Source organism: Myotis daubentonii, chromosome 10 (genome assembly GCF_963259705.1).
Source record: "Myotis daubentonii chromosome 10, mMyoDau2.1, whole genome shotgun sequence".
Taxonomy (NCBI): domain Eukaryota; kingdom Metazoa; phylum Chordata; class Mammalia; order Chiroptera; family Vespertilionidae; genus Myotis; species Myotis daubentonii.
Window position 1 is genome coordinate 31,171,239 of NC_081849.1, and position 19,813 is coordinate 31,191,051.

Genomic DNA, 19,813 nt, shown 5'->3' on the forward strand with positions numbered 1-19,813 from the left:
GCAGTTCTCCACGGGGTGCTTTACCCTGATAAGAGGAATGAAAATAAACAGAGATGGGAGCTGGGCAGGGAGATGGGAGGTGGTGAGGAGTCCATGCAAACATACTAACAATGGTGACATCAGCCGCCAGAGAAAAATCAAGATATGCCCAACCGGTGTGGCTCAGTGGTTGAGCGTCAACCCATGAACCAGGAGGTCACAGTTCAATTCCCGGTCAGGGTACATGCCTGGGTTACAGGCTCGATCCCCAGAGTGGGGCATGCAGGAGGCAGCTGATCAATGATTCTCTCTCATCTTCCTCCTCTTTCTCTCTCTCTCTCTCTCTCTCTCTCTCCCTTCCTCTCTGAAATCAATAAAAATATATTTTTAAACAAAGATAGAAAGCTGTGATAAAGGAAGGTCACTTGCAGACAGAGCTATGAAGGCATGATGGGCCAGGACAAAGCCAGTACTGGGTGGGTATCGTGTGCTATGCACCTTTTAGACATGGTTTCTGATATCATTATAGAAGGCCAAGCTTGCTCACCCAGAATATATACTCTTGAGCTGGCCAATCCCTAATCAAGTCACAGGGGGACCGCCAAACCAGGATGGATAGTGATTCGTAATCTTAAATGCCTCGGGGAAAGAGAGCAGACAGCCCCCTCGGGTGGTCCACTGGAGCGGCCCTCGGGCTCGCTGGCTTTGGGAAAGCGGGGGTCCGTCTCCTGGGCTGCAGGCGCGGGCAATACTCTCCGTCAGCCCTTCTGATACTGGAAACTGACAAACTGAAAACGGAAACATGCTTCACGACAGAGTACAATGCAGAAAGCCCGACACCAACCTTCCTCGATGGCGGGCGTTCTTGGAGGGGGCCTTGGCCTTGGGGCTCGGGACGTCCCCGTTTTCGGAGGGCGTGGCGTGGTCCTTCACAGGCCCCGGCAGCGGAGCAGGCTCATGAATAATCAGGATGTCGTCCTTATTGTGCTGCCCCAGGTGCTGCTTGGCAAAGTCAAACCCCTTCACACTGGGGATCTGCAGCTAAAACAAAGAGGCGGGTCGGTCGATCTGAACGCTGGTGACCGTCAAGGAGCCTGTGAGGGCCGGCGAGATCGTGCCTGCAATTCCACCAACATCTCAGAAACGTCAAATGTGTACAAGGGGCCGTTTAAGCCTTGAGTTTGCAGAAAAGATGATTACTTGCAAAACCTTGAAGAGCACAAGGATTAAATAGCTAGACCATAATACAAAAGACACCCCAAGACAATCCCTGGCCCGCTGCCATAGTGGCATAACCATGTGCTATGCAATTCCAGAGACAGTGACACGGGCACAATATTCCACAGAGAAATGGGGACTTGTGTCAGGACTCGGAGGACAGACAGAACTTAGAAGTAAAGAGGTGGGACACAGAGCGTGATCTGGATTGTGTCAGGGACCAGCAGACCCTTGAGGCTGGGCAGAGATCTCATTAGCTGCTCTAGACGGGTCAGAATACAGGGAGTGAGAGAAGGCCGGCCTGCATGTGGACGACTCCAAATGCCAGCTTCTAGAGTAGAGACGTGCCTACATATTTCTAAAGAGGCAGATTTCTAAAATTCAAGCAGACAGGACACAAAGGGACCAGGGAAAACGGCCCAACAGTTCCACATGCATGGAATGACAAGAGTGGAGCCCAAAGTCTTAGCAAAGAAAGTGGTAAGGAGGGAGGGAGGGGAGGAAGATAGGAAGGAAGAGAAGAGAACTACAGACCAGGCGGGAGGGACTGGATGCCGACCAGAGGCAAAGGAGAGAGAGAGCCAGTGATAACCAGCAGGGGACGTGGAACAGTGGAAGTGACACTGAGGGGAAGGGGTGAGTCATGAAGAAACGATGCCCTGAGGAAATACAAAGTCAGGTTTTGCTTTAAACATGCTTAGGCTGAAATGGCACCAAAAAAAACCAAACAGCTCCAGAGGAAAGCAGCCGTGTGGCTGGAGTTGGAGGACAGAAGCCTGGGGGACGCCAGGCTGGAGATGTGGCTCTGAGAGCATCTGTCTAGAACAGCCGTGGGCAAACTACGGCCTGCGGGCGGCCCGTTTGAAATGAATAAAACTATTGAAAAAAAAGAAGGTACCCTTTTATGTAATGATGTTTACTTTGAATTTATATTAGTTCACACAAACACTCCATCCATGCTTTTGTTCCGGCCCTCCGGTCCAGTTTAAGAACCCATTGTGGCCCTCGAGTCAAAAAGTTTGGCCACCCCTGGTCTAGAAGGTAACATGTGGGGGAGTTGACGGTATTTTAAGATGAAAACAGTCCATGAATAAAATGTTGGAGGACATCTAATAATTTGGGACTCAGAGAGGAAAAAAGGAAGCCAAGAACAAAATAGAAGCCTACTTCAAAAAAAAAGAGTGCAACAGGAATAAAGGGAGTAAAGAGTCTCCAGAGAGTAATCAGGGCGCAGTGATGAGGGGACAGGGGTCTTTGGAAAAGTCCACCTGTCACACTGGCATATGCAGGAGGCCTGCGTCCCGGCGAGGCAGCCACACCAAACCCACAACCGAGACCCCATGAGCCTGCGACCACAGGTCTGGGCCTCAGCTTCTCAGCCTGTGCTAAGATAGGAGAGGCGCTCGCGTATAGGGATGCATGGACAGTAAAGGTGGGGCACTACTAGGTATTAACAGTTTCCTTAATTTGAGCTTGCAGGGCATCCTATATAATAAAAGCCTGATATGCTAAGTGTACAACCGTTGGACTGTTCGACCAGTCGCTATGACATGCACTGACCACCAGGGGGCATTCGCTCCGACCAGTAGGTTAGCTTGCTGCTGGGGTCCGGCCAATCAGCCTGGGCGAGACGGGCCGGACATGCCCTGGAGCCCTCTTGCAGTCCCTCCCCAGCCCCGATTGTGCACTGGTGGGAGTTCCTCAGTCTGGCCTGTGCCCTCTCACAATCCAGGACCCCTCAGAGGATGTCGGAAAGCCGGTTTCAACCCAATCCCCACAGGCCAGGCCGAGGGAATCTCACTGGTGCACGAATCCGTGCACTGGGCCTCTGGTAGGACAATAAACTGCATATAGGTAGTCATCTCAAGGGTCTCCTCATTGCCAGCAGGAAGGCCACGTGCAAGACTGAGCCCTCCCAGACAGGCTGTGTCCCACACCCACAGGTAGTCATATCAGTCAAGAGACATACATAGGCAAACCCGTCTATGGAGTTGTTTTAGCCAAGAGACCATGTGCAGAAGCACAAGGTTTTGTTGTATTTTTGCCAACTTTATGCAGAGATGAGTAACAACACTAACAGCTTAGATTTGTGATCTCTAACTCTAACTTCTTTTTAGCACTAAAAATCCAAGATTAATGGGGTAGGAGAGTAAATCTGCAACCATGATTTATGCCAGCAGAGGGAGACAAAACTTACTGTAAATATAGTTTACAAAGATGTTGCTTGGAAACAAAAGGCAAAGACTGGCCTACCTATATTTTCTAAATCGATGATATCGTGTTTCAAGAGCAGGCTACTCCACCACACAGACAGTGTGTGACTGCCACACACCCCTCGGCTCAGGAATGCTGTTTCGAAAACAATAAACCCGACCTGCTGCTTTATGGCTCCCCACCCCCAACCCTCCCCCCAGGATAAATCCTCATCCCTGAGACTGGATTAGCACACCAAATCCCTGGGGGTGCACACCTTTCTAGAGGCACATAGTCCCCTTAAGGGAATCAAATTCCAGTTGGACAACCTTTTTATATGCTCTCACCTAAACGTGATTTTCCTGAGTGCGCCGGGGATCTGGGCACCAGGCTGGTCCCCCTGTCCAGCCTCCTTTCATAAAAGACCTCCTACTTTACAGAAGAGAGTCGCACCTCTCACCCATGTGGCTGTGACACCTCATTTTAGCTCCATAAACAAGGTGCCTCTAAACAAAAGAATAACAGTTATAATCGTCATCTGATCATCACCATCAACATTGTCTTATCAATCCTGGTAAAACCCTTTTTGGTATATTCCCCAGTAAGAAAGCAAATGCCTCTAGTGACTGGGAAACACTCTCTTTTGTGAGGTAGATGGTTTGCTTTGTCAAAATTGAAGGAGAAGCCCTGCCTAGTCTGGCTCAGTTGGTTGGGCATCATCCCGTGTGCCGGAGGGCTCCTGGTTCAATTCCCAGTCAGGTTTCAGGCTTGATCCCTGGTGGGGGGCATGCAGGAGGCAGCCGATTGATGTCTCGTTCGCACATCAATGTTTCTCTCTCTCTCTCCCCCCCGTCCCTTCCTCTCTCTCTAAAATTAATCATTTTTCTAAGTGGAAGAAATATTTTTTTTAATTTGAAGGAGGAGCCACAGATTGGAGACCTCCTCTAAGCAAAGCTCTCCAAAGAGAATAAGGGGAAAATATGAACCACACTGTCTCCATGGTGCAGCCTGTGTACCCCAAGTCTAGGAACTAAAGGCCTTCGCTGACCAACTCAGGGCTCATAAATATATGCCTATGTCAAAGTGCCTTACAATGAGACTGACAGCATTCTTACTGCTCTTGGTTGATAAACATCAAGGACTTAATACACAGTCAGCTAAGCATTCCCAGGCACCAGATAAAGCTGTAGATATAAATTCTGATACAAACTTCCATAACTCAGCAACAGGATGTGACACATGGTACACGCTCTACAAACAGGTGATGACGGAATGAATTTCTAAAAGGTCAGCTGAGGCAGAGAACCTATTGAATTTTGGGGGGAACCAAGGAAAGGGTGTTTGCCATAAATGAAACATCCACCACAGCCCTGAAGCCCTATTGCTTCTGGTTGAGTCCCACTAACACCTCTAAATATACCCATTAGATCCTTAGACTTCCCACAGGCTCTGTGAGTCACCACCGTCCACAATAATAGAAATTTGGCAACTAATCTGAACTTACCCACAAAACAAAAGCCATTTACACACAGAAGGAAAAAATTACAGAAATCACTGCCCCCCCCCCCCCACACACACACACACACTCATGGAATTAGCTACTTTCATTTCAACCCTACTTTCTGGTACACTTTTTCTAGTTTTTCTATTTCTTTTTTTTTTTTAATCTAAAGTTAAGTCTGGATGTACTGTGTCTCCAGCTTCCATATGCAGAATAAACCTGAATTCGTATCTTATAAAAGAAGGGTGGGGATTAATTAGTGCTCTAATATTCATTTAGGACCCAGTTACTTCCGAGTAAGGATAGCTCTTTTGTTCCTTTTTTTTAAATTATGTTTTATTGATTTCAGAGAGAGGAAGCGAGAGGGAGAAAGGGATAGAAACATCAATGATTAGAGAGAATCATCAATTAGCTGCCTCCTGCATGCCCCTCCCCCCACTTCCCCCTACTGGGGATTCAAGCTCCAAGCCAGGCATGTGCCCTGACAGGTAATCTAACCGTGACCTCCTAGTTCATAGGTCAACCCTCAACCACTGAACCACACTGGCCAGGCTGTTCCTTCTTTCTTTAATATATCACAAAGGGGACAGGCCCCGGGATCAGTACCCAACCAGAATATGTCACTGACAAGTCAGGGAGGCCTTGTGGAACAGGTCAGCCAAGTAACAGGCGAGACGAGACGCCTGATGAATTTTAAAACACGTGAGCCATAAATATAATACGACCCAGATGGGACAAGACAGAGTGAAGTCCCCAGTACTCGGTGAGTCTGAACCCTGGGAAGGAGCACTAAGGTGACAAAGGAAACCACAGAGCAATCCCAGCAGAGCCTAAATGAAAATCTGCGATCTCGAAGAGAATGCATTAAGCGTTTACAATTGGATGGCTGTGGCCTGTGAAAGCTCACAACAACCACGTGACGTCTCCACAGTGGTGAGCACCAGACAAAGTTGTTACCGTGTGTGTGTCTGCGTGGGACCCTGCCACCCTCAAGTCTTGAGTCTGGGAGAGCAGTGCTCCAAGATTCTGCTGCCCCCAGGCCACAGCAGGTCATGGTCACCTGACTGCGGGTGAACTAGAAACACCTGCGTGAGGCCTCATGGGATCCTTGCAGAGAATCGAAGAGCAATCACAGGGGCCAAGCTGAACTTGGCTGAGCATCTCTTCAATCCACTGGCCACACTGTCCCCGAAGTGACCGTCCCAAACCGACAGACACTCCAGCTACTCTCCCTGCCGAAAACCATTCAGTGGGTCCCCACTACCTACAGCATCCCTTCCCACCCTTACATGTCCTACAAACCTCTCCGAGCCTGGCTCTTGCCTGCCTCTGTCTCCGAAGCTTCGGCTGTGCCCTTCCATACAACCTTGTCCCAGCCTTCTCGAGCTCTGTGCCCTTCCCTCCGCCTGGGCCCACTTCATCTGGCTGCATCCCTGCCCATCAGCCCTGCATCACCTCCTCTCGGAAGACAGAGGTGGCCCCTGCTGCCCGCTCCTGCAGCACCCTAGAAGGACCGACACTGTGACTGCATCAGCCACTGTAGCCTTGTCCTCCTCCCGTACCAAAGCCCTCGAGAGCAGGACTGCATGTCATCTGTGCCTGTCACCCAGCCTGGCCTGCTCGGCTCTGAGCACATGCTCAGTGTCTGGTGAATGAGCATGCCATTCTGAGGCAGCTCCGCCTGGCGGCCCACGGTGCCAGCCGGCCAGGAACAGAACTCCAGTCCTGCACCAGCAACAGGGGGTGGCCTGTCCCCAGCAGAAGAAACAAGTTCCTATGGGACCAGCAGCAGGTAGCCCATGCCATTCGTATCCTTAAGTGGAACCTCTGCGAGGCGAGGCGGGTCCAAGCTGGAGGTCTGTGGGGAACAGTGACAAGTGGTGACTTTAGGCTCCAGATTAAAGAGAACACAGATGAAAAGAAAGGCACAAGTTAGGGTGTTTTTCTTTATTATTAGAAAGAAGCAAGAACCCTGCTTCCAAATATGACAGAAAGGCCTCTCCCTCTATCCTATTTCAAACCTAATCGACTCCCAGACAATCTGAAGAGGTTTCCTTTTCCTTACAGGGGAAGGGGGTGTGGATTTTCGCTCACCAGATTGATTGTTTCCAGATGTTCATAGCTCTGGGGTTTGAACAAGATTTCAGAGTCGCAGGGAGGCAGCGTCAGGGGTGGGGTGAGCAGGAGGGAGAGAGAAAAGAGAAAGGCACCCAGAAAAGCAGAGGAACTCTCACAGTCACCTCGGTGACCATCCTTTTCCTACTGAAAACACTTGATAAGTCTAGACGGTGGGCTCCTGTGCCAGCAAAACAAAGCCCGTGCTTCTGAAACGTCGGGGTGCTGCCCTCCGAGCAAGACACTCCGTCTCTTGGGGAGGCTCCATGCAGAAGGCCTTCCCTGTAAAAACGTCTGAGCAACTCCAAAGGCTGGCGTTTCCGTTGGAAACTCTGCCCCTTTGCTTCATAGCCACATCTGGGATGTGACAATATTTCGGAAGTAAAAGTGGGAGGAGGAGAAAGCTTGGGGACTACCCTGTTTTGACCTCAGAGACGCGGCCCTCTGATAGCTTCTTGAAGTAACAGATAATGGATGGGCTCCCACAGTGAGTGTTTACATTAGCAACTGAGGAACCAGAGACCTAAATGCACAGCCGTCTGCACTGGTTACATCTCTCTGAAACCGGACTCTGCACCAGAACAAAAACTTTCCAAATCTATTGCTGATCTCGTGACAATGAAATTCACACTCTGAATCATTTGGAATAGCAAGGAATTTTTTTTCCAGGTTTTTTTTCCGTGCCATTCATTTGTCTAACAACAAAACAACCTTGGCAAAGTAGGGGAAAAATACATGAAGACACATAACTAGAATACTGAAGTATAAAATGCATCCAACATACTTGATAACCATGTACTTGCAACTTAATAAAGATTTTGCATTTCTTAGTTAATTCATAAGAAAAAGAATATTCTTCGTTTGCCTTTACAGACCTGAAATAAATGTAAAAACAATACTTATTTTTCATTCAGCAGATCTAGGTTTGTAATGCCCAGAATTTTTTATACTCACACAATCAGAATAAAATTCAAAGGTGAACCAGGCAATTCTTTGTTTCTTATTTGCTTTTTCTTACCCAACTTTTAGAGCTGAGTGAGTCCTCTAACTTTGTGAGTAGAAGGTACATGTTAATAAATACATAGGTTCATGACCACGTCCATTCCCTTAGCAATGGCTGATCTCACATGATGCTGAATGTCAGCAGGCAGTGAGTTCTCTGGTACGTGGCATGTTATTGCTCACACCAGGTGAATTAGATACCGACCAAGAGTCAATATCATTGCTCTGAGACTTGCATGTGGCCATTAAATACTGCAGAAACTGGTGGAACATGTGAGAAGAGAATTGCTGCCACTATAAAAACGAAACTGAATGCTTTAGGAAGACGTGGACAAGGAGCTGTTGTCAAATTAGAAGTCAATTCAAAAAGACGGCAGGGCGGGAAGAGGGAGGATTATAAAACCTGGAGAACTTGGCACTCAGGTTGCTTTGCTCTTCTCTAAAGAAACCCAAACTGGAAACTGCACTGATGGGCATTTATTATAAGAAAGACCACAGAGAATTCCTCTCAGTAGACAGATACTAATAAAAAAAGAAAGAAAAAAAACGAGGTATGTTGAAGGATGTCAATTAAATACCTATTCGTATATTTTAAGTTGAAACGTTTATGGCATGCATTACCATCCTTTAATGACTAAGTGCTCTCGATCAAGGTGGACAGGTGAGCTTGCAACAGGTGGATGGAAAATAAAGGAGCCATCCAGGGAAGTGGTGTATGGAAGAAACAGACACACAGATGTGAGAAAAGCCTCCCTTTGTCCCTATTCTCTGAAGACATCCAGGGTTAAAAGACATTAGAACTCATACCCAGAACAGATGAGATCTTCTAGCTGATGGTCTCAAAAACAACATCTCAGTGGAAGTCAGGGTTCTCGAAGGCCTGGCTAAGCCTTTGCACAGCTTCACCTTCCTGCAAACAGTTCATACTACAGAAGAACGGGGGCCTCAGCAAGCAGACGCGAAGGCAAAGGGACACCACCATTAACCCCAAAAGATGTCCCTAATGGCTCTCTTTCGGTATGGAGAGCCTGGGCTCCCCCATCCCTGCTGCGAGGCGCGTGCACGGCCGCCGGGGACGTGCCCTCACCTTCTGGCGCTGCTGGATGCTGGCCACGGCGTCGGGCTGGAAGTCCAGCTTGTCTGTGCGGCAGAGCTTCCAGTAGAGGATGACGACGATCACCATGACCACCAGCACGGGGATGACCACGCCGACGATGACCCAGAGGTTGTTGCTCTGGGACTCCGGCGACGGCCGCTTCGCCCTGTCCACGGCTGCGGACAAGGAAGGAAGGTCTCTCAGTGACACGCTCACTGGACAGCCCTTCTGGGCAGGGAGCGTGCCTTCTCCTAGGAGACACCTGGGAAGTTCCTGTCATTCCAGCCCAAGGCAGCGGGATAAAAGCTATGATCTCCTGAGGACAGGAAACGCGACCAGGTAAACAAGCACAACACAGACGGTTATGTGGTGGATGGGTTAGGGATCACGGTGAGAGATAGGACATGCCTAAAGCAACATGGCTAATTCAATGGCGAAGCTTGGTTAATGCCAGATCTCCTGACTCTGTTTATTCTACCAGCTCCCCCGCAATTCTCACGGCAGGAATGCTTCCATACCAAAAAGTAGAAATCCTAAATACACGCTCCGAGCCCTGTCTTATCTCCTCACCCGTGTCTCTCCCTAAACCCTGGAAACATGGCTTTTAATCAAAACTGATTTACCCAAGGTACCAGCTGTCAATTTTAAAATCATATTTAGTCACTTCCTTTCTCCCTCCCCAGGCATCTTGGCAGCTGCTCTTGGTTGGAGGCCACCCCACACCCAAAGCAGGAAGATGGTGGCCGCGAAGAAGACAAAGTCACTGGAGCCTATCGACTCTAGGTTCCAACACGTTTTGGGGTACGTGCTGGGGAACAAGCAGACTCTGAAAATGATCAGACAAGGCAAAGCGAAACTGGTCATCCTCGCCAGCGGCACCCAGCCTTCAGGGGATCCGAAATAGAGACTATGCCATGTTGGCCAGGACTGGGGTCCATCACCACAGTGGCAATAAGACCGGACAGGGCACAGCGTGTGGAAAACACTAGAGCAGCGGTTCTCAACCTGTGGGTCGCAACCGCTTTGGGGGTCGAACGACCCTTTCACAGGGGTCGCCTAAGATCATCAGAAAACACATATATAATTACATACTGTTTTTGTGATTAATCACTATGCTTTAATTATGTTCAATTTGTAACAATGAAAATACATCCTGCATATCAGATATTTACATTACGATTCATAACAGTAGCAAAATTACAGTTATGAAGTAGCAACGAAAATCATTTTATGGTTGGGGGTCACCACAACATGAGGAACTGTCTTAAAGGGTCGCGGCATTAGGAAGGTTGAGAACCACTGCACTAGAGTGTGCAGCCTGGCGAGCACTGATCCGGGTGCTTCTGAAATCATTAGAAGCACGCCAGGACAGCTGGGAGAAAAGCAAGTTGTGCAAAACTGTTCTTTAATAAAACTGGTCAGAGCTTGTTTTTAAAATAATAATAACACTAAAGTAAAATTAAGTCAAGCTTACTTGGAATCCACCACTCCCACCCTTCCTGCCACCCCACCCCAGCCCCCCATCTTCCACGGCCTTAGACAATTATGGTTCAATTACTCTGTCCTTCTCAATTTCCTTTGCCAGCTCCTTCCCCTAACCCTGCCTCCCAGGACTGGGCCCTCCCTACTCATCCCTCAGAGGACTCAGCTTTCTTAGAGCTCAGGTTCCAGTCACCAGGCTCAGAAAACCAAAATATCCCTCCTCTGTGCCCAACCCCCTCATCCACTGGGGCTGACTCATAACCACCTCTCCAGGCTTCACCTTTGCCTTCTGTTCTGGTTGTGTCTGTCTTGCAGGCAGGATCTTACTATTTCTTTTAAGGTGTATTTTATTATATACATGTACCACGTTGATACATCAATATGGCCATGGCTCTAAGTCTCATCTTTTCAAATACATCTCAGTCATCATGGGCAGGGACCACACTTGGCGCTCTTTTCACATTCACTATAACACATGCCATGGGATCGAAAGGTTTCTGCTCAGGATGTAACAACACAAACGATTCTCCGTGCTGCTTTAAGTTTGGGTTGAGGCTCCGGAGAGAGGGAGGGAGGGAAGCGGGCTTCTACAGCAGCGGTCGCCAACCTTTCGGACCTCACAGACCACCAGTGGTCCGCGAACCACCGGTTGGCAACCGCTGCTCTACAGCACACGCACTGATGGAGGCCCGAGTTCCAGAGCAGAGCCTACGCAGGAAACAGAAAGGTAACAGAGTGATAAAAATCTGTACCTTTAAATTTGGCCTAAATATAGCTCATTTTGCATGAAAACAACAAACAATATAGAAGGACAGAATCACACTGAGAGGCTGGGACAACTAGATGTTCTTTTTAGTCCTAACCTAGTGAAACCCTGTGAGAGGCACAGTTGATCACAACGAGGTCCTGACCTAGGGCCCGCAGCTGCCTCGGGCTGCCCTGGTGTTGGATAGGATTCCAATCCCAGGACTGTTACCCCTGTGGTTTTTAGCACGAAAAGGAGGAAAGAGAGGTGCAAAGAAAAACTATCACCACAGGTGGAAGTGAGCTTGAAAGTGCCCATACCCTACTGCAATTCATCTTTGTTTTTAAATATTTTTATTGATTTTTGAGAGAGAGAGAGAGAGAGAGAGAGAGAGAGAGAGAGAGAGAGAGAGAATATTGATGTGAGAGCAAAACATCGACTGAGCCTGCAACCCAGACATGTGCCCTGACTGGGAATCAAACCAGCAACCTTTTGGTGCATGGATGACGCCCATCCATGCACCAAACTGAGCCACAGCAGCCAGGACCAATTCATCTTTTTAAAAAGTGCAGTGTTTCTCTGGAGTGGGACATCGCTCCGACAACCAGGAATGTCATATATGAAAAAAAAAATGTAAGTACGTGCTTTATTTTTTCTCACTGCTTTGAAATAGAACACACTAACATACAATTACATCTCAAACACACACACACCACCCGTGGTTATTTGCCTTAAGTCTCCCATCATCTTACAAAATGGAGAAAGTGTGCCCATTAGCCCTCTTTCTGGTTAGTGTCCAGGGACAAGTATGGATTCCATGAAGAATCCTCTATTGCCGAAAATCCTTTCAAAGCTGTCATTTTAAAAACTGCCTTTGTTACCTACGTATTTGCCCTACAGAGTTTTCCAATGTTCTCTGATGCTGAGTCCCTTCTAAACACTCACCTACCCTTTACTGTTGGGAGCAACTATCACTGAGCTTTGAAAGGAATTGCTCTCAGGATCATAAAGGAAAAACAGTCACATTAAAATAGCACTCTGGTTCATAAAGGTATATTTAGAGAGAAAAACACTCTTCCGTGCCACTCCTTTTCTTAATTTTAAATACCCCAAATCTGTGAGTTGGAAAAAAGTACTGAGAGCAGCCTTTGCCAGGGGACAGGGGCCTCGTATCTTCCAAAAATAATAAAGAAATATCAAAATAACCTCTTTCTAAATAGTGGAGCGGTGTGAGGCGAGGGAGGGAGGCAAACAGGATTGAAAAGGGTGAGGATCAAGGGCTTCTTTGTGTGGAAAGACCCAGAAGGAAGCCAGTACATGCAGAGGGCACCGCCCGGCTTCCTGCGTGACTCACTGTCCCCACCAACGTTCAAAATGACATGTAAGATTTTGGATTAAATACAGAGAAAACACGTTATTTTACCTAAGACAAATTTTTGAAATGAGAAATAGGACCAGAGTAGGGGAAAAAGTACTAAAGTAAACTTACGTTACTGTAACTCACTAGTAGAATGCTATGAATACAAAATACTAGGTAGGAAAAAAGGCAGTGAAGGCTATCACCACAAGCAATGGAAATAAAGGTCTTTTCAAATACATTCTAACAACTGACATCTTATGTAAGTGCCACTTAATAATATGGGTGTAAGACATAGGTCTACTACAGCCACCTAAGAATGCTTTAAACTCAGAGTTCACTGTCAGGAAAAGACTGGCCTTTGAGCCCATCACAGCACAGCGCAGATGGCTACTCAGGGGCCAAGCCTCGGCCACTTACGTTGGGCAACAGCGCCTTGAATTCGGTAACCCAAGATAATGGCCGCTCTCTGGATGTCGATCTTGTTGATCAGGTCTGAAGACCTGACTGCACTGAGTCGTTCTCCGTCTTGATCCTCCACAAAGTAGATGAGCTGCACGGGATCGTCATCTCCCTCCAGCCGCGACACGTTTACCACCTGGAAGACAACGGACACCATTGGCATTTGAGAAGTCATGTGTCCAGATGCCCTTTCTCTGGGCACTCAACCTTGACTGTGTTATTCAGCATTTATCCGTCCTCATCGTAAGCTCCTTACATTATTTCGGGTTCTGGAATCCCTACCATGCTCTCTTGCTGGGAAGAGGGACCGTTAAGATGCAAGTTCCTCTGTGTAGAATAGCAAAGGCGCTTCGGGTTGCTCGAAGGCTTCTCTGAGACAAAAGGCCAGGAGGGTACACAGACCACAGGCTGCCAGTCCGGGAATCTACCAAGAAGCTCCAATGTGTCATGGGAGGATGCTCCTGTCCTCATAGCATCAACCACAGAGGAACTATTAGTGGTTCTATCTGATCGCTTCTTGAATCTGTCAGTATTTTCTCTCTGTTCTTCTGGGACAGGGCTTCTCAACCTCAGTACTATTGCCATTTTGGTCCAGGTAATTCTTAGATGTGAAGGTCTGTACTGAGCACTATAAGACGTTTAGAAGCATCCCTTCCCTCTACTTGCCAGAAGCCAGAGGTAACAGCCACGCCCCCCTCATCAGTTGTGACAAGCAGAATGTCTCCAGGCAGTGCCAAAATGTGCCTGGGGGGAGCAAAATCATGCCGCTTGAGAACCACTGCCCTTGGGATAAAAACTCTGATACATTCTTTAAGACCCCACCCTCGATAATGGACAGATCATTCAGAGAATCAATAAGGAAACAGAAGATTTGAACAACACTATAGACCAGCCGTGGGCAAACTACAGCCTGTGGGCCAGATCCGGCCCGGTTGAAATGAATAAAACTAAAAAAAAAAAAAAGACCGTACCCTTTTATGTAATGATGTTTACTTTGAATTTATATTAGTTCACACAAACACACCATCCATGCTTTTGTTCCGGCCCTCCGGTCCAGTTTAAGAACCCATTGTGGCCCTCGAGTCAAAAAGTTTGCCCACCCCTGCTATAGACCAAAGGAACCTAAGAGACATACACAGAAAATTACATCCAATGGCAGAATACACATTCTTCTCAAGTGCACACAGAACAGTTTCTAGGCTAGACCATATGCTAGGCCACAAAAATAGTCTCAACAAACTCAAGAAATTTTATCACGTATCTTTACAGACCACAATAGTGAAACTAGAATCAATAATAAAAAGGAAAGCTGGAAAATTCACAAATACGTGGAAATTAAACAACACACTCCTGAAACAACCAATGGACCAAAGAAAAGATCAAAAGAAAAATAAGAAAATACCTTAAAACAATTGAAAGCAGAAACACAACATACCAAAACTTATGAGATGCAGCAAAAACAGTTATAATAATGTTTATAGCTATAAATGTATACACCATGAAAAAGAAATATCTCAAATAAGCAATCAATTTACAACTCTAGGAACTAGAGTATGAAGAAAAAACTCAGCCCAAAGGGAGCAGAAGGAAATAAAAATATTACAGCAGAAATAAATCAAATAGAGAACAGGAAAACAATAGAAGAGATTAACAAAATGAGTTGGTTCTTTGAAAAGATAAACAAAATTAACAAACGTTTAGCTACACTAACCAAGAAAAAGTAAGAGTTCTCAAAAATTACAAATGACAGAGGAGGTATTACAACATATACCACAGAAATAGAAAGGATCAAAAGAGACTACTATAAGTAATTATACACCAACAAATTGGACAATCTAGAAGAAATAGATTAATTCCTAGAACCATACAAACTACCAAAACTAAATCATGAAGAAACAGAATATCTGAACAGATCAGTAACAAGTAAAGAGATAGAAGCAATAATAAAAAAAATTCCCAACAGAGAAAAGCCCAGGACCAGATGGGTCTCACTGACAAATTATACCAAACATTTAAAAAGAGTTAACACTAATCCTTCTAAAAAATTTCCCAACAATTGAAGAGGCAGGGATGCTCCCAAACCTATTTTATGAAGCCAACATTATCCTGATACCAAAGTCAGGTAAGGACACTATCAGGAAAGTAAACTAAAGATCAATATATCCAATGAACATGCTAGGAGATGCAAAGTTTCTCAACAAAATACTAGCAAACCAAATTGAACAGCACATTAAAAGGATTATACACCGTGATTAAGTGGGCTTCATCTCTGAGATGGAAGGATGGGTCAACCTCTTTGCATCTCAGGGATGGGTCAACATTTGCAAATCAAAAAGTGTGATACATCACATTAATATCTGAAAGATAAAAATCATAAAATGATTCAACAGAAGTAGAAAAAGCATTTGACAAAATTCAACATTCATTCATGATTAAAAAAAACTCTCAACAAACTGAGTATAGAAGGATCATACCTCAACGTTGTAAAGGCCATATTTGCAAATCCATAGCTAGTATCATACTCAATGATGAAAGGTTGAAAACTTTTTCTCTAAGATCAGGAACACGACAAGGGTACCTACCTACTCTCACCACTCCTATTCAAGACACTACAGAAGTCCTAGCCACAGCAATCAGGCAAGAAAAACAAACACAAGGCATCCAAATCAGAATGGAAGACATACAATTGTCTCTGCTTTCAGATGACATGATCTTACAAATTAAAAAAAAACACTAAAAACTCTACCAAAAAACTATTAAAATTAATAAATGAATTCGTAAATTTGCAGGGTACAAACTCAACACAATGAAATAAATCAGTTATATTTCTATAAACTCACAATGAACTATCTGAAAAAGAAATAAAGAAAATAGTGCCATTCACAATAGCATCAAAAATAAGAAAATACTTGGGAATAAATTTAGCCAAGCAAGTGAAAAATATGTACACTAAAGATTATAAGACATCGATGATTGAAGAAAACACAAATAAATAGAAAGATATTCCATGTTCACATATAAGAAGAATTAATATTGTTAAAATATTAGTCCATATTACCCAAAGTAGAAATTCAATGCAATCCCTATCAAAATTCCAATGGCATTTTTTACAGAAATAGAGAAAATAATCCAAAACTCTATATGGAACCACAAAAGACCCTGCTGACAAAGGAGCCAAGAATGCTCAATGGGAAAAGACAGTCTCTTTGATTAATAGTATTAGGAAAACCAGATATTCACATGCAAAAGAATGAAACTGGGCCACTTATATCACTCACAAAATTAGTTCTTAATGGAAAGACGTAAGTGTAATACCTGAAACCATGAAACACTTAGAAGGAATCAGTGAAAAAAGCTCCTTAACACTGGTCTTGGCAAAGATTTTTTAGATAGGAGACCCAAAGCACAAGCAACAAAAGCAAAAATAAACAAGTGGAACTTCATCAAACTAAAAAGTTTCTACACAGCAAAAGAAACAATCAACAAAAATGAAAAGGCGCCGAACCGGTTTGGCTCAGTGGATGGAGCGTCAGCCTGCAGACTCAAGGGTCCTGGGTTCAATTACGGTCAAGGGCATGTACCTTGGTTATGGGCACATCCCCAGTTGGGGGCGTGCAGGAGGCAGCTGATCGATCTCTCTCATCGATGTTTCTAACTCTCTATCCCTCTCCTTTCTTCTCTGTAAAAAATCAATAAAATATATTTTTTAAAAAATGAAAAGGCAACCTATGGAATGTGAGAAATATTTGCAAATCATATATCTGATAAAGATTTAATATCCAAAATATACAAGGAACTCATATATCTCAACAGCAAAAAATAAAATAAAAATAATTTTTTTTGAATAGACATTTTTCTACCGAAGACATACAAATGCCAACAGGCATATGAAAAGGTGCTCAATATCTTAGTCATCAGGAAAATGCAAATCAAAACCACCATAAGATATCACCTCATACCTGTTAGAATAGCTAATACCAAAAAGCAAGAGATAAGTGCTGGTAGGATGTTATAAAAAGGGAACCCTAGTGCACTGTTGGTGGGAATATAAATTGGTACAGCCATTATGGGAAATAGTATGGCAGTTCCTCCAAATTTTAAAAAATAGAACTACCCTATGATCCAGCAATTATACTTCTGGGTAAATATCCAAAGGAAATGAATTCACTGTGTTGAAGAGATATCTGCACCCTCATACTCACTGCATTATTATTCACAACAGCCAAGACATGGAAACAACGTTAAGTGTGTATGTATGGGTGAACAAAGAAAATTAGCATACATAAAAAATGGAATAATATTCACCCATATCATATCAATTGATGCAGAAAAAGCATTTGACAAAATTCAACACCCATTTTTGATAAAAACTCTCAGCAAGGTGGGAGTAGAAGGATCATACCTCAACACAATAAAAGCCATATATGACAGGCCCACAGCCAACATCATACTCAACGGACAAAAACTAACACCATTTCCCCTAAGAACAGGAACAAGACAGGGATGCCCCCTCTCACCACTCCTGTTCAACATAGTACTGGAAGTGTTAGCCATTGCAATTCGGCAAGAAGAAGAAATAAAAGGCATCCAAATTGGAAAAGAGGAAGTAAAACTGTCCTTATTTGCAGACGACATGATATTATACATACAAAACCCTAGAGATTCCATCAAAAAGCTACTAGACTTAATACATGAATTTGGCAATGTAGCAGGATACAAAATTAACCCCAAGAAATCCGAGGCATTTCTATACACCAATAGTGAACTTTCAGAAAGAGAGATTATAAAAACAATCCCATTTACCATCGCACCAAAAAAATTAAGCTACCTAGGGATAAACTTAACTAAAGAGGTAAAAGACCTCTACTCAGAAAACTACAGGACGTTGAAAAAAGACATAGAGGAAGACATAAACAGATGGAAGAACATACCGTGTTCATGGATTGGTAGAATCAACATCATTAAAATGTCCATACTACCCAAAGCAATCTATAAATTCAACGCACTTCCCATTAAAGTACCAACAGCATACTTCAGAGATCTAGAACGAACTTTCCAAAAATTCATCTGGAATAAAAAAAGACCCCGAATAGCTGCAGCAATCCTGAAAAAGAACAAAGTAGGTGGGATCTCAATACCAGATATCAAGTTGTATTACAAAGCCACTGTTCTCAAAACTGCCTGGTACTGGCACAAGAATAGGCATATAGATCAATGGAATAGAATAGAGAGCCCAGAAATCGGCCCGAACCAATATGCTCAATTAATATTTGACAAAGGAGGCAAGAACATACAATGGAGCCAAGATAGTCTCTTCAATAAATGGTGTTGGGAAAATTGGACAGATATATGCAAGAAAATGAAACTAGACCACCAACTTACACCATACACAAAAATAAACTCAAAATGGATAAAGGACTTAAATGTACGACAGGATACCATAAAAATTCTAGAAGAATCCAAAGGCAAGAAAATCTCAGACATATGCCGAAGCAATTTCTTCACTGATACAGCTCCTAGGGCACTTGAAACTAAAGAAAAAATGAACAAATGGGACTACATCAAAATAAAAAGCTTCTGCACAGCAAAAGAAACCATCAACAAAACAACGAGAAAACCCACTGTGTGGGAAAACATATTTGCCAATGACATATCTGATAAGGGCCTAATCTCCAAAATTTATAGGGAACTCATACAACTTAACAAAAGGAAGATAAACAATCCAATCAAAAAATGGGCAAAGGACCTAAATAGACACCTTTCAAAAGAGGACATTCAGAAAGCCAAGAGACATATGAAAACATGCTCAAAGTCACTAATCATCCGAGAGATGCAAATCAAAACAGCAATGAGGTACCATCTCACACCTGTCAGACTGGCTATCATCAACAAATCAACAAACGACAAGTGCTGGAGAGGATGTGGAGAAAAAGGAACACTTGTGCACTGCTGGTGGGAATGCAGACTGGTGCAGCCACTATGGAAGACAGTATGGAGTTTCCTTAAAAAACTGAAAATGGAACTCCCATTTGACCCTGTGATCCCACTTCTAGGAATATATCCCAGGAAACCAGAAACACCAATCAGAAAGGATATATGCACCCCTATGTTCATAGCAGCACAATTCACCATAGCTAAGATCTGGAAACAGCCTAAGTGCCCACCAGTAGATGAATGGATTAGAAAACTGTGGTACATCTACACGATGGAATACTATGCTGCTGTAAAAAGGAAGGAACTCTTACCATTTGCAACGTCATGGATGGAACTGGAGAGCATTATGCTAAGTGAAATAAGCCAGTCAATAAAGGAAAAATACCACATGATCTCACTATTCATGGACAATAGAGACCATTATAAACTTTTGAACAATAATAGATACAGAGGCAGAGCTGCCTCAAACAGATTGTCAAACTGCAGCGGGAAGGCCGGGGAGGGTTGGGGGGCAGGAGGTAGGGGGGTAAGAGATCAACTAAAGGACTTGTATGCATGCATGTAAGCATAACCAATGGACATAAGACACTGGGTGATAGGGGAGGCTAGGCGACTGTCTAGGGCGGGGGGATAAAATGGATACATATGTAATACCCTTTGTAATACTTTAAGCAATAAATAAATAAATAAATAAATAAATAAATAAATAAAATATTCACCCATAAACAT

General features: G+C 44.4%; 1 protein-coding gene and 1 pseudogene across 1 annotated transcript in view; one reads left to right on the forward strand and one right to left on the reverse strand.

The window, feature by feature from the left end:
- Positions 1–19,813, reverse strand: part of KIAA1549 (KIAA1549 ortholog) — a 129,763-nt gene that overhangs the window by 42,518 nt on the left and 67,432 nt on the right. The window contains exons 9-11 of the mRNA XM_059711921.1: positions 13,109–13,286; positions 9,096–9,280; positions 824–1,020 (exon numbers count right to left, since the gene is read on the reverse strand). Of these exons, the coding sequence (XP_059567904.1) occupies positions 824–1,020; positions 9,096–9,280; positions 13,109–13,286 (560 nt within the window). The remainder of the gene's footprint in view (positions 1–823; positions 1,021–9,095; positions 9,281–13,108; positions 13,287–19,813) is intronic.
- On the forward strand, positions 9,782–10,925 carry LOC132211279 (large ribosomal subunit protein eL30-like; annotated as a pseudogene).